The sequence below is a fragment of the Bufo gargarizans genome, chromosome 5 (genome assembly GCF_014858855.1).
Source record: "Bufo gargarizans isolate SCDJY-AF-19 chromosome 5, ASM1485885v1, whole genome shotgun sequence".
NCBI lineage: Eukaryota > Metazoa > Chordata > Amphibia > Anura > Bufonidae > Bufo > Bufo gargarizans.
In genome coordinates this window covers 481,246,927-481,260,565 of record NC_058084.1, presented here as the reverse complement: position 1 = coordinate 481,260,565, position 13,639 = coordinate 481,246,927, and the positions used below count along the sequence as shown (strand labels likewise).

At 48.9% G+C, this 13,639-nt stretch overlaps 1 protein-coding gene across 2 annotated transcripts in view; it reads left to right on the top strand.

Annotated features, from left to right (window-relative positions):
• LOC122939172 (gastrula zinc finger protein XlCGF26.1-like) overlaps positions 1 to 13,639 on the top strand; it is a 1,061,774-nt gene that overhangs the window by 875,384 nt on the left and 172,751 nt on the right. Inside the window, exons 1-2 of one of the 2 annotated variants that reach the window (XM_044295176.1) lie at positions 11,492 to 11,531; positions 12,960 to 13,083. The exons of the other annotated variant lie outside the window; for it this stretch is intronic. Coding sequence (XP_044151111.1) covers positions 13,006 to 13,083 — 78 coding nt within the window. The 5' untranslated portion in view covers positions 11,492 to 11,531; positions 12,960 to 13,005. Of the gene's footprint in view, positions 1 to 11,491; positions 11,532 to 12,959; positions 13,084 to 13,639 lie in introns of those variants that run through there. 2 annotated transcript variants of the gene reach the window in all.

Genomic DNA, 13,639 nt, shown 5'->3' with positions numbered 1-13,639 from the left:
ACCCGCTGGCCGTCTCGGGACACTTGCTCCGAACCGGAGCCGCGTCCTCAGCTTTAAAAATGGGGTCCCGGCGCACGGGTTTAAATGCATGGGTAGGTGGCGCTCTTCTTGCTTCACGAGATACATCCCGAACCCGCATGTTGAGATTTCCCAGGCATTTTGTAATCTTGCTCTCTGGGTGGTTTTGAAGGCTTTTGGTCACTACTCTGCTCTCCTCGTTTATTTTGCCCACTACTAGGCTTACCCTCGCTCCTGGCTTCCGGCACAACACAGCCAGCTAGGTCAGGGGAAGCGCTTCACCCACTCATCACAGTTAAGCCTCTCCTATAAATACTATTATAGATCTGACTGTGATCAGTTCTGATCACTTACAGATACTATAAAAGTACCAATGCTGATTAGTGATACGCGAATCAGCGAATCATTGACTGCGGTGCGGTGGGCTGGGCGCTAAACGATCGCTAACTACCTAACCAGGGGCCATTAACTATCCTAAAACCTAACAGTCAATACCAGTGGGAAAAAAAGTGACAGTTTACACCGATCACTTTTTTCCCTTTCACTAGTGATTGACGGGGTGATCAAGGGGTTAATTGGGGTGATGAGCTAAATGTGTAGTGTTTGTTGTACTCACTGTGATGCCTGCTCCTCTGCTGTAACCAATTGACGAAAAGGACCAGCAGAGACCACAGAAGCCATTGGACACCTTACATTTATAAATATAATGTATTATATGGCTGGTGGTTCTTCTTCTTAAAAGTCACCAACCTGCCAGCGCTGATCATTGGCTGGCAGGCTGGTGACCAACTCCTTGTGCGCCTCTTGCCGACCCGCACTACGCCTGTGCGGGACGCATATACGTGTCATGATGCGTATATGCGTCTAGGAGGAATAACCCGGTTTCCCGCAGGACACATCCCTGCGTTAGGCGGTCGGGAGGTGGTTAATAGTGAATACAGCATAAAAGGAACGGAGGGGATTTGAAAGGTGCCCACTATAACCAAACAGAGGCAATTGCTACAGCAATTGAGTGGCCTCTATATCTCACCCGAAAGGGAGAAATAGTGCCGCACGGAACACAATAGAGCCCGCCAGGGATATTGGATACAGCATCAGGAGATGGTGTAGGTACTCTACCCATGAAGGGAGCAAGGTGGCTGGAAACAAAAAGATTTAATCGCCACGGCAATAGAAGTCTGCCTGTATTCTCTGGCACAGGCACTACAAAAGAACCTCTAGAGGCCGAGAAGGGTTACCAACCCTACAAGAGGCGTTTGCCTGAATTATCAGCTTGCTTAGAACATAGCCCCTGGATAGGGGAACCAGGAAGGTCTGTCGTGTACAGCCTACGAGACCGCAATTTGTAGGTAGCGCTCCAGCGACTACGCCAGGGATTGGGCGAGGCAGGCAAGGTTCCCATGATTTTAATGAGTTAACCACGCTTGCGCACTGGGCCGTAACACAGCAGACTGACGGTGCACAAACACACACAGCAGACTGACGGTGCACACACACACACACAGCAGACTGACGGTGCACACACACACACACAGCAGACTGACGGTGCACACACACACACACAGCAGACTGACGGTGCACACACACACACACAGCAGACTGACAGTGCACACACACACACACAGCAGACTGACGGTGCACACACACACACACACACAGCAGACTGACGGTGCACACACACACACACACAGCAGACGGACGGTGCGCGCACACACAGCAGACGGACGGTGCGCACACACACAGCAGACGGACGGTGCGCACACACACAGCAGACGGACGGTGCGCACACACACAGCAGACGGACGGTGCGCACATACACAGCAGCAGACTATACTGCGCAGACAGCCCCCCCATATACTGCGCAGACAGCCCCCCCATATACTTCGCAGACAGCCCCCCATATACTGCGCAGACAGCCCCCCCCCATATACTGCGCAGACAGCCCCCCCATATACTGCGCAGACAGCCCCCCATATACTGCGCAGACAGCCCCCCATATACTTCGCAGACAGCCCCCCAAATACTTCGCAGACAGCCCCCCATATACTTCGCAGACAGCCCCCCATATACTTTGCAGACAGCCCCCGATATACTGCGCAGACAGCCCCCCATATACTGCGCAGACATCCCCCCCATATATATATAATAGAACCTATATATAAGAGGACAATCAATCAAGAACCAATATGAGAATAGCTCCTGCGTTAAAAGTGCTTTTGGCATGGATATTCATACTTACCCTCTGCGCTTGCGCACTGGGATGTAATTTTTCCCTACCACCACCACATTGCGCAGGCGCGTATATCGGGTGGATTTTAATGAGTTAACCGCGCTTGCGCACTGACCCGTGATTTTTCCCTACCTCGGCTCCCCGACGCATGCGCAGTGTCCCGGTGTGCTGCTAAATTCAGCCGTGAGATTTTCACTAGAGTGTCCTTTTGGGCATGCGCAGATGGTGAAAAGTAAGGCACGCCTCCCGACGTCATCGCTGATGTGACAGGAAGTCAGACGGTCGGGAAATCTCATGGGTTGAGACTAGAATGGAGTTGTTACAATGAGGTCCTCCCCCTGGAGTCAGTAATCTAGCTTGTTCAGTGTAGAGCAGGCTAGGATGGAGTTGTTAGGAGGAGGTCCTCCTGTTCTTCATGTTACTTATTAAATTCTTTGCATTCTTAATTCTGGAAACTGTTTTACTAGATTTATGAATTTCCTATATCATTTTTTTTCATATATATTTTTATCGATGCAATAGAAAAAATTCCATTCTGCTTGTTTTCACAAATACATAAAAATAGAACTAAGGGGTCATTTATTTTCAAACATATACGACCTTTTGGTGTATTTTTGGTGCAGATTTTTTCTCAAAGGTGATTTGCGGCAAAATCTAAGACTTTTTCCCCTTCCAAGTCACTTACACCAGTTCTAAATAAGGAGGAATGGCGGGGAAGGGGGGGCCCGGCTCATTTATCATTTCCTACACCAATGATGTAATTCTAAGCCGACATGAGATCACATCCAGAGTCTTACAGTTGTGTTCACACAGCGCGGCCATTTTCTGTTAACACTCTCATTAATGGCTGTGGTTTTGCCACTTCTAAAACCACGCCGACCGCTTGAGCGCACCCTTCATGTATTTTAATTTCACAGTTTTATCTGCCACAGCCGACTAGATTAAGGACTTCTCAGAGAGGACCAATATTAACTCAATAAGCCACAGCAAATACAGGAGGACCTCCTTCTGCCCACTCCATTCTAGCCTGCTCTGTATAGAAAAGACTAGGTTACTGACTCCAGGATGAGGACCTCCTTCTGCCCACTCCATTCTAGCCTGCTCTGTATAGAAGAGACTAGGTTACTGACTCCAGGAGGAGGACCTTCTTCTAATATCTCTACAGCTTATATTACTGATAATAGAGGAGAACCTCCATCTAACACCTCTACAGCTTATATTACTGATAGTAGAGGAGGACCTCCTTCTAACACCTCTGCAGCTTCTAGCAATGATAATAGAGGAGGACCTCCTTCTAACAACTCCATTCTAGCTGATTCTATAGTGAACGGGCTAGATTACTGACTCCAGGAGGAGGACCTCCTTCTAATACCTCTGCAGCTTATATTACTGATAATAGAGGAGGACCTCCTTCTGCCCACTCCATTCTAGCCTGCTCTGTATAGAAGAGACTAGGTTACTGACTCCAGGATGAGGACCTCCTTCTAATATCTCTACAGCTTATATTACTGATAATAGAGGAGGACCTCCTTCTAACATCTCTACAGCTTATATTACTGATAATAGAGGAGGACCTCCTTCTAACATCTCTACAGCTTATATTACTGATAATAGAGGAGGACCTCCTTCTAACACCTCTACAGCTTATATTACTGATAATAGAGGAGGACCTCCTTCTAACATCTCTACAGCTTATATTACTGATAATAGAGGAGGACCTCCTTCTAACATCTCTACAGCTTATATTACTGATAATAGAGGAGGACCTCCTTCTAACACCTCTACAGCTTATATTACTGATAGTAGAGGAGGACCTCCTTCTAACACCTCTACAGCTTATATTACTGATAGTAGAGGAGGACCTCCTTCTAACACCTCTGCAGCTTCTAGCAATGATAATAGAGGAGGACTTCCTTCTAATATCTCTACAGCTTATATTACTGATAATAGAGGAGGACCTCCTTCTAACACCTCTACAGCTTATATTACTGATAATAGAGGAGAACCTCCTTCTAACACCTCTACAGTTTATATTACTGATAATAGAGGAGGACCTCCTTCTAATATCTCTACAGCTTATATTACTGATAATAGAGGAGGACCTCCTTCTAACACCTCTACAGTTTATATTACTGATAATAGAGGAGGACCTCCTTCTAACAACTCCATTCTAGCTGATTCTATAGTGAACAGGCTAGATTACTGACTCCAGGAGGAGGACCTTATTACTCCCACTATTCTAATAAGGGTCCATGCACATATGCCATCTGAGATATACAGTCCTTGAGCAGGACATATGTCCCAGAGCGCATAGCTTTATAGTTTACTAGAGATGTTCTCCTCAGGACTAGGAGACCAGGAAGCTTGGTGACAATCCATGAGAGAGCAGGAAGACCGCTCAGTATTCCTGGGGTAATTCCGATGGAAATATTTTCCACAGAGGATTACCTGTTGTGGATTTTTATCAAACTCTACATGTAGCGTGTGGAATTAAGCCACGATCAGTTACACATAGTGAAATCCTATATTACCGCGGTGCAGCTTGGAAATGTGCACAGTACGTTCATTTCCGTGTGGATTTTATGAAGTGTGAGGATTTTTGGTAAAATCTTATCCATTTTGCTGGTATTTGCTGCAATACGCTGTGGATTTCATAGCTGCAGTTCTAGGAGATGAATGAGCCCGGACCAAACATCCTGGGGAAGGGATCCCCATCTGTCAGCTGCAGCGCAGGGATTATACACGCAGTGACATCACAGTATACTGATAATAAACAATGCCCATGTTGTTTGGTTCTAGACTTCTTTATATGTTAATTTAAGAGGTGTTATTTTTGTCACTGAAAATAAGGCTTTATAAGGTAAAAAAAACTGCTCCTAACTTTTTTAGCTGGCTCCTAGATTCCAAAGAAATTTGTCAAGCCCTGTGTTAACCTGCGATTTCTGAGGCTGGTGACTCGGATGAACTTATCCTCCGCAGCAGAGGTGACTCTTGGTCTTCCTTTCCTGGGGCGGTCCGCATGTGAGCCAGTTTCTTTGTAGCGCTTGATGGTTTTTGTGACTGCACTTGGGGACACTTTCAACGTTTTCCCAATTTTTCGGACTGACTGACCTTCATTTTTTTAAAGTAATGATGGCCACTCGTTTTTCTTTACTTAGAATTTGTATTATGGCAAGAAAAAAGCAGCTAACAGTCTATTCAGTAGGACTATTAGCTGTGTATCCACCTGACTTCTCCACAACGCAACTGATGGTCCCAACCCCATTTATAAGGCAAGAAATCCCACTTATTACACCTGACAGGGCACACCTGTGAAGTGACGACCATTTCAGGTGACTACCTCTTGAAGCTCATCAAGAGAATGCCAAGAGTGTGCAAAGCAGTGATCAAAGCAAAAGGTGGGTACTGTGAAGAACCCAGAATATGACATATTTTCAGTTGTTTCACACTTTTTTGTTATGTATATAATTCCACATGTGTTAATTCATAGTTTTGATGCCTTCAGTGTGAAACATATATACACACACATTATACATATACACACACACACATTAAAGTCACATACTTGATTTATTAAATATATGCTTTATTTAAAAACTTTTCAATAAATACCCTTTGTCCTGTGTGTGCACAGATATAACTGCAGGGTGTCTATGTCTGAGAACTCTGCACCTTAATGTAAATTGTTGACATGTTCTGAGACAAATAATAACATTTGGTTGTCTATTTTCAGCCCCAACACCTAAGAAAAAAAGTGAGAAACCGTTTATTAATAAAGTGTTTGTTACCAACATTTCAGAACCATTTACAGTTTTATACAATAAATACAGACTTGCATATGAAAGCAGTGACGCCACTTTCACCAATTTGATCAGTTTGTTTACCTACAAGAAATAAAAAATAAAGTTAATGACACTAAGTATATAAAATTGGCCATTTGCCTCTTGTTCCTGGTGACCCGGCCTCCATACACAAGACAGCGGAAGTGACTGAAATATGAGGGATGTCGTTATTAAACCAAGTGCATGTAGGCCAAGCTCAGTCACTGTATTCACAGTGCGCTTACGCAGCCGCCCATTGGGGAGACGGCACAGACAAGCCAGGATACCCTTCTACTACGTCATCTGAACTTGGCTTTAGAAAAATACAGCCCCCCCACACATCGGCCTGTCTGTCCTGCTCATCAGTTCACCTGTCTGTGTGCTCTCCAAAAGGACAGACAGACGTTCTTTCAGGCTGTTTGCTACTTCAGCAGGTAAAGTAGGGCGGCCAGAGGTCCAGTTTCAGGCTCCCTGTCCTCAGTCTGACGCAGGGCCTGAATGGACTCCGCTCCCTCTCATACAGCAGCACGGTGCAGGGAGAGTCACCATCTCTCCACAGCAGATGACATGAAGTTTATTTTGCCTTAATTTTGTTAATCCCTATTGGCCGCGGAATCGGAGGGCGTATTGCCTAAATTATGTTCAAAGGCCATATTAAAACAAATTGTGGACGACACAGTTCTGGCGAGGGGGCCCTGTGGGGCGCGCCGCTACGGCGAGGGGGCCCTGTGCCCAGATCCCCCTCCCCATAACAGCCCCGCTGTTCACAGCAGACTAATCACTGCATCTTTATTTTACCGTACAATGATGCTCCAGTAACAGCAGTGGCGTCTCTAGCTTTCAAATTTTGGGGGGGCACACTGGGGGCCAGGACAAAAGTAGGGGGGGCAGCTATAACAACGTTACATTTACACAAGTACGCTTATAAATGCTGCGATACTTTACCCAATACCTAAAACCGCAATAGGGAAGAAAAACCCCAATCACTCAGATTTCAACATGTCCTAGCTGCCTGGGGATCTGTGGATGACACTTATGGAGGGGGATCTGTGGATGACACTTATGGAGGGGGATCTGTGGATGACACTTATGGAGGGGGATCTGTGGATGACATACCGTTTATAGCATCTCATGCTATGTGTCATTCACAGATCCACCCCATATCCGTGTCATACCGGGATCCCTCTCCCTATAAGGCCCCATTCACACACATCCGAAATTTGCGTAACGGAATTGCGGACCCATTCATTTCTATAGGGCAGCACGATGTGCAGCCGGATACGGAAAGGCGGTCCTGCACTTCCGGGTCCGCAATTCCGTTCCCGAAAAAAAAATGCGGACCCGCACATTGCCGCTGTTACGGACGTCTGAAGGGAGCCTAACAGTGTCATCCACAGAGTGGCACAGATCCCCCCCCCCCCCCCCCCCCCCCGTAACAGTGTCATGACATCTAAAGACCCCCGATCCCCCTCCCTATAACACTAAGAGTATTATCCACAGATCCCTCCCCCCCTATAACAGTGTAATGACTCATGACATCCACAGACCCCCGATCCCCCTCCCACCGCTCACATTTGAACATGATTTCTCTAAACGGTAAACACTGTAATCCTCCAGGCTGCACTGACAGTAACTTTAAAGGGGTTCTGCACTTTCATTTAACTGTGATGATCTATCCTCTGGATAGATCATCAGCATCTGATCGGTGGGGGTCCGACACCCGGGACCCCCGCCGATCAGCTGTTTGAGAAGGCAGCGGCGCTCCAGCAGCGCCGCGGCCTTCTCACTGTACCGCCGGGCCGCCGCCCACTGACGTCACGACTTGTATCAACTAGAGTGGGCGCGGCTAAGCTCTGTCACTTGAATGGAGCTTAGCCGCGTCCATGCTAGTTGATACTAGTCGTAACTCGTGACATCACTTGGCCGGCGGTAAACAGTGAGAAGGCTGTGGCGCTACTGGAGCGCCGGTGCCTTCTTAAGCAGCTGATCGGCGGGGGTCCCGGGTGTCTGACCGCTGCCGATCAGAAGCTGATGATCTATTCAGAGAATAGATCATCAGTTAAATTAAAGTGCAGAACCCCTTTAACTTTTAAATCAGGAAGATTCTGGGGCAGCCACCAGCCAGCTCTCCTCTCAGACTCAGTCAGATCTAATCTCTCTAGTTAGAATAGAAAGAGACTTAGGCTGCTTTCACACTAGCGTTCGGGTGTCCGCTCGTGAGTTCCGTTTGAAGGCTCTCACAAGCGGCCCCGAACGCATCCGTCCAGCCCTAATGCATTCTGAGTGGACGCGGATCCGCTCAGAATGCATCAGTCTGGCGGCGTTCAGCCTCCGCTCCGCTCGCCTCCGCACGGACAGGCGGACAGCTGAACGCTGCTTGCACAATATGGCTCAATCTTCAAGCGGATCCGTCCCCCATTGACTTTCAATGTAAAAGTCTGGACGGATCCGCTCAGGCTACTTTCACACTTAGCTTTTTTTGCCAATTTAATGCAGACGGATCCGATCGAACGCTAGTGTGAAAGTAGCCTAGGTCAGTCCACTCAGTCACTAGTCACTACTTGTAAGTTGTACCTTATTATTATTATTAAGTTAACCTGCTACACACCGTCACCACTAGGTCAGGCTCAGTCCAGTCTGTTCGGTATCTGTAGGGTAGGGACACGCCACACACTGTCTGTTCTCTAGTCTGGGCCTGGCTGGCTTAAAGGGCTTCTGTCACCCCACTAAAGTCATATATATTTTTTACAACTTAAATTCCTTATAATGCGATATATTAATATATAGGGCTCTTACTCATTTTGGTTGGGTAGTTTCTTAAAAAAACGGACTTTTATAATATGTAAATGAGCTCTCTACCAGCAAGTAGGTAGCAGCCGCATCCTCCTTTCATAAAGACGCCCCCTCCTCATGTTGATTGACAGGGCCAGCGAACGCGCTCGTCCTCTGGCTGGCCCTGTCTGCGTTCAAAATCTGGTGCCTGCGCCGTACCGGTCTTCAGTTGGCGCAGGCGCACTGAGAGGAGGACGCTTGCTCGGCCGCTCCTTCCTCAGTGCGCCTGCGACGGGTGTAGATGTGACGTCATCGGTGTAGGTGCACTGAGGAAGGAGCGGCCGAGCAAGCGTCCTCCTCTCAGTGCGCCTGCGCCAACTGAAGACCGGTACGGCGCAGGCACCAGATTTTGAACGCAGACAGGGCCAGCCAGAGGACGAGCGCGTTCGCTGGCCCTGTCAATCAACATGAGGAGGGGGCGTCTTTATGAAAGGAGGATGCGGCTGCTACCTACTTGCTGGTAGAGAGCTCATTTACATATTATAAAAGTCCGTTTTTTTAAGAAACTACCCAACCAAAATGAGTAAGAGCCCTATATATTAATATATCGCATTATAAGGAATTTAAGTTGCCCCCAAAAAAAAAAAAAATGACTTTAAGCAGCTGCTGCCAGTAGATGAATGAATCAGAATCAGCTCGTCTCACTGACACCGAGTCTGACTCAACTGGTCATGTCCTGGAGCCGGGGGCGGGGCTGTGGGCGGGGCCGGGGAGGCGATGGGTGGAGACTAGAGAGTGAGACCGCAACTGCACGAGTCCGAGACAGATCATCAGATGTGAAGAAGATGTCCGGTAGGGCTGCCAAGTGCCTACACAGTGCACAGCACAGACACACTATTACCAAAATGAATGGGGGACATTTTAGTTGGGGGGGGGGGGGCACAGCTTGATGTAGGGGGGGCCGTGGCCCCCTCTGGCGACGCCACTGAGTAACAGGCAGAGCTGATGGCGGCGTGACGTCACTCACGAGACGCACCTGCTCCGCCCACTTTATGAATGAAGGAGGCGGAGCAGGCGCGTCACATGAGTAAGTGACGTTACACCACCGTCCGCTCTGCCCGTTACTGGAGCGTCATTGTAAGGTAAAATAAAGATGCAGTGACTTAAAGTAAACCGCCCACATAGCAACGAACCGGACAATTATTCGATAACTGGATTCGTCGTTATAATCGATTAATCGTTGCAGCCCTACACGGGACTTCAGCTCTTCTGACACAATCCTGCGGTGTCTTTAGGACAGATTCTGTTTACTGACCGAGACATGACAAGAAGTGACAACAACCCCTTATATATATATATAGTGTGTAGTGCTGCATACAGTGTACTCCCTGCCATCAGACTGTACAGCGGTGGGCACTGGGTGCTCGTCTCCATGGCAACCCCTCTGCTCAAGAACAAAATCTATTGGGTGAATACACATCAATGTTACCACACACCGGCTACAAGATACACCCAGCCCCATACACAGAGGCTTACACCCCCCTTACTGATCTTCCCCCTCTCCAATACACCCCATAAAGCCTCCCACAGATCTGCACCATCATGTCCCCAGAATACACCACACCCAACCCCCCTCACAGACCTACAATCACATGGCGCCAGAATACACCACATGCCCCCTCACAGATTAACCCCCCCCCCATAATACACCACATGCCCCCCCCTCACAGATTAACCCCCCCCCGTCCCCAGAATACACCACATGCCCCCCCCTCACAGATTAACCCCCCCCCGTCCCCAGAATACACCACATGCCCCCCCCTCACAGATTAACCCCCCCCCCGTCCCCAGAATACACCACATGCCCCCCCTCACAGATTAACCCCCCCCCCCCGTCCCCAGAATACACCACATGCCCCCCCTCACAGATTAACCCCCCCCCCCGTCCCCAGAATACACCACATGCCCCCCCTCACAGATTAACCCCCCCCCCGTCCCCAGAATACACCACATGCCCCCCCTCACAGATTAACCCCCCCCCCCCGTCCCCAGAATACACCACATGCCCCCCCCTCACAGATTAACCCCCCCTCACAGATTAACCCCCCCTCACAGATTAACCCCCCCGTCCCCAGAATACACCACATGCCCCCCCCTCACAGATTAACCCCCCCCCCCCGTCCCCAGAATACACCACATGCCCCCCCTCACAGATTAACCCCCCCCCCCGTCCCCAGAATACACCACATGCCCCCCCCTCACAGATTAACCCCCCCCGTCCCCAGAATACACCACATGCCCCCCCTCACAGATTAACCCCCCCCCCGTCCCCAGAATACACCACATGCCCCCCCCCTCACAGATTAACCCCCCCCCGTCCACAGAATACACCACATGCCCCCCCCTCACAGATTAACCCCCCCTCACAGATTAACCCCCCCCCGTCCCCAGAATACACCACATGCCCCCTCCCTTCACAGATCTGTAACCTGCCTCCTCATGTATGCGCTCCTATGGACTCTCTGCAGCACATCCAGGCGCACACAGCTCCTCCTCCACAAGCTCCTGCAGTCTGGGTTTATAAGCACTTCCCACACTTGACCATGTGACCATGAAGGAGCATGTGACCAGTGACGTCACAGACCTCGTTCTAACAACTCCACTCTAGCATCAACCGGTAGGGTACCAGGGTTAGTATAAAAGCTACACCGGACAGCGGGAGGGAGAGCCCCGGCATGAGAAGCAGGTACCGGGGAGCCGGGAGCCGCAGGCAGTAGTGCAGTGTGTGATATCTGTCACAGCTGGTGCTTCAGTAGTGCAGTGTATGATGTCTGTCACAGCTGGTGCTTCAGTAGTGCAGTGTGTGATGTCTGTCACAGCTGGTGCTTCAGTAGTGCAGTGTGTGATGTCTGTCACAGCTGATGCTTCAGTAGTGCAGTGTATTGTGGCAGTTGACGCTTCAGTAGTGCAGTGTATTGTGGCAGTCGACGCTTCAGTAGTGCAGTGTATTGTGGCAGTCGACGCTTCAGTAGTGCAGTGTATTGTGGCAGTTGACGCTTCAGTAGTGCAGTGTATTGGGGCAGTTGACGCTTCAGTGGTGCAGTGTATTGGGGCAGTTGACGCTTCAGTAGTGCAGTGTATTGGGGCAGTTGACGCTTCAGTAGTGCAGTGTATTGGGGCAGTTGACGCTTCAGTAGTGCAGTGTATTGTTGCAGTTGACGCTTCAGTAGTGCAGTGTATTGTGGCAGTCGACGCTTCAGTAGTGCAGTGTATTGTGGCAGTCGATGCTTCAGTGGTGCAGTGTATTGTGGCAGTTGACGCTTCAGTAGTGCAGTGTATTGTGGCAGTTGACGCTTCAGTGGTGCAGTGTATTGTGGCAGTTGACGCTTCAGTGGTGCAGTGTATTGTGGCAGTTGACGCTTCAGTGGTGCAGTGTATTGTGGCAGTTGACGCTTCAGTAGTGCAGTGTATTGTGGCAGTTGACGCTTCAGTGGTGCAGTGTATTGTGGCAGTTGACGCTTCAGTGGTGCAGTGTATTGTGGCAGTTGACGCTTCAGTAGTGCAGTGTATTGTGGCAGTTGACGCTTCAGTAGTGCAGTGTATTGTGGCAGTTGATGCTTCAGTAGTGCAGTGTATTGTGGCAGTTGACGCTTAAGTAGTGCAGTGTATTGTGGCAGTCACAGGCCGCACTGACATCCTGCGCATGCGCTGCTCTCCTGACGTCGGGGACACTGAAGTCTCTGCCGGAGAGGGACCTGGGAGGCGTCCACCAGTGTCTCCAGCAGTGGTCGTCATCTCCCATAGACGTCCATGTTATGAGGATGTATCCCAGCAGTGATACCAGTATAAGTGTCACATGACCACTGTGGCCATGATGGTTTACATTATTGGTATCACCACTGCGGCCAGTGTCAGGGTGCACCATGCTTTACACTGCTGTCACCTCAAACATGGAGGAACTGCCCTGACGAGATCTTCTAGTCATCAGTCCAGACAATAGAGAGAAGACCTCATCTCCTCTGATTTCTCCCCAAATGTCCCTCATCATCTCCGGTCATTATAAGCATTTCTATGGGATTTCATGCGGATTCTACATTGACTCCTCTTCTTCCATTCAGGTTCCTGTGATCTAGGATTGTCCGATGACATCATCAGTACCAGATAATGGACGGAGACGGGGACAAGATGGCGGAGAGGATATTAGATCTTACCCTGGAGATCCTCCTCCTGCTTACTGGAGAGGTGAGAGGTTCTGGTGATGTCACATTACACCATTATCTATGGTAATTACAGGGGATGTGACTGGAGAGGTGAGAGGTTCTGATGATGTCACATTACACCGTTATCTATGGTAATTACAGGGGATGTGACTGGAGAGGTGAGAGGTTCTGATGATGTCACATTACACCATTATCTATGGTAATTACAGGGGATGTGACTGGAGAGGTGAGAGGTTCTGATGATGTCACATTACACCATTATCTATGGTAATTACAGGGGATGTGACTGGAGAGGTGAGAGGTTCTGATGATGTCACATTACACCATTATCTATGGTAATTACAGGGGATGTGACTGGAGAGGTGAGAGGTTCTGATGATGTCACATTACACCATTATCTATGGTAATTACAGGGGATGTGACTGGAGAGGTGAGAGGTTCTGATGATGTCACATTACACCATTATCTATGGTAATTACAGGGGATGTGACTGGAGAGGTGAGAGGTTCTGATGATGTCACATTACACCGTTATCTATGGTAATTACAGGGGATGTGACCGGAGAGGTGAGAGGTTCT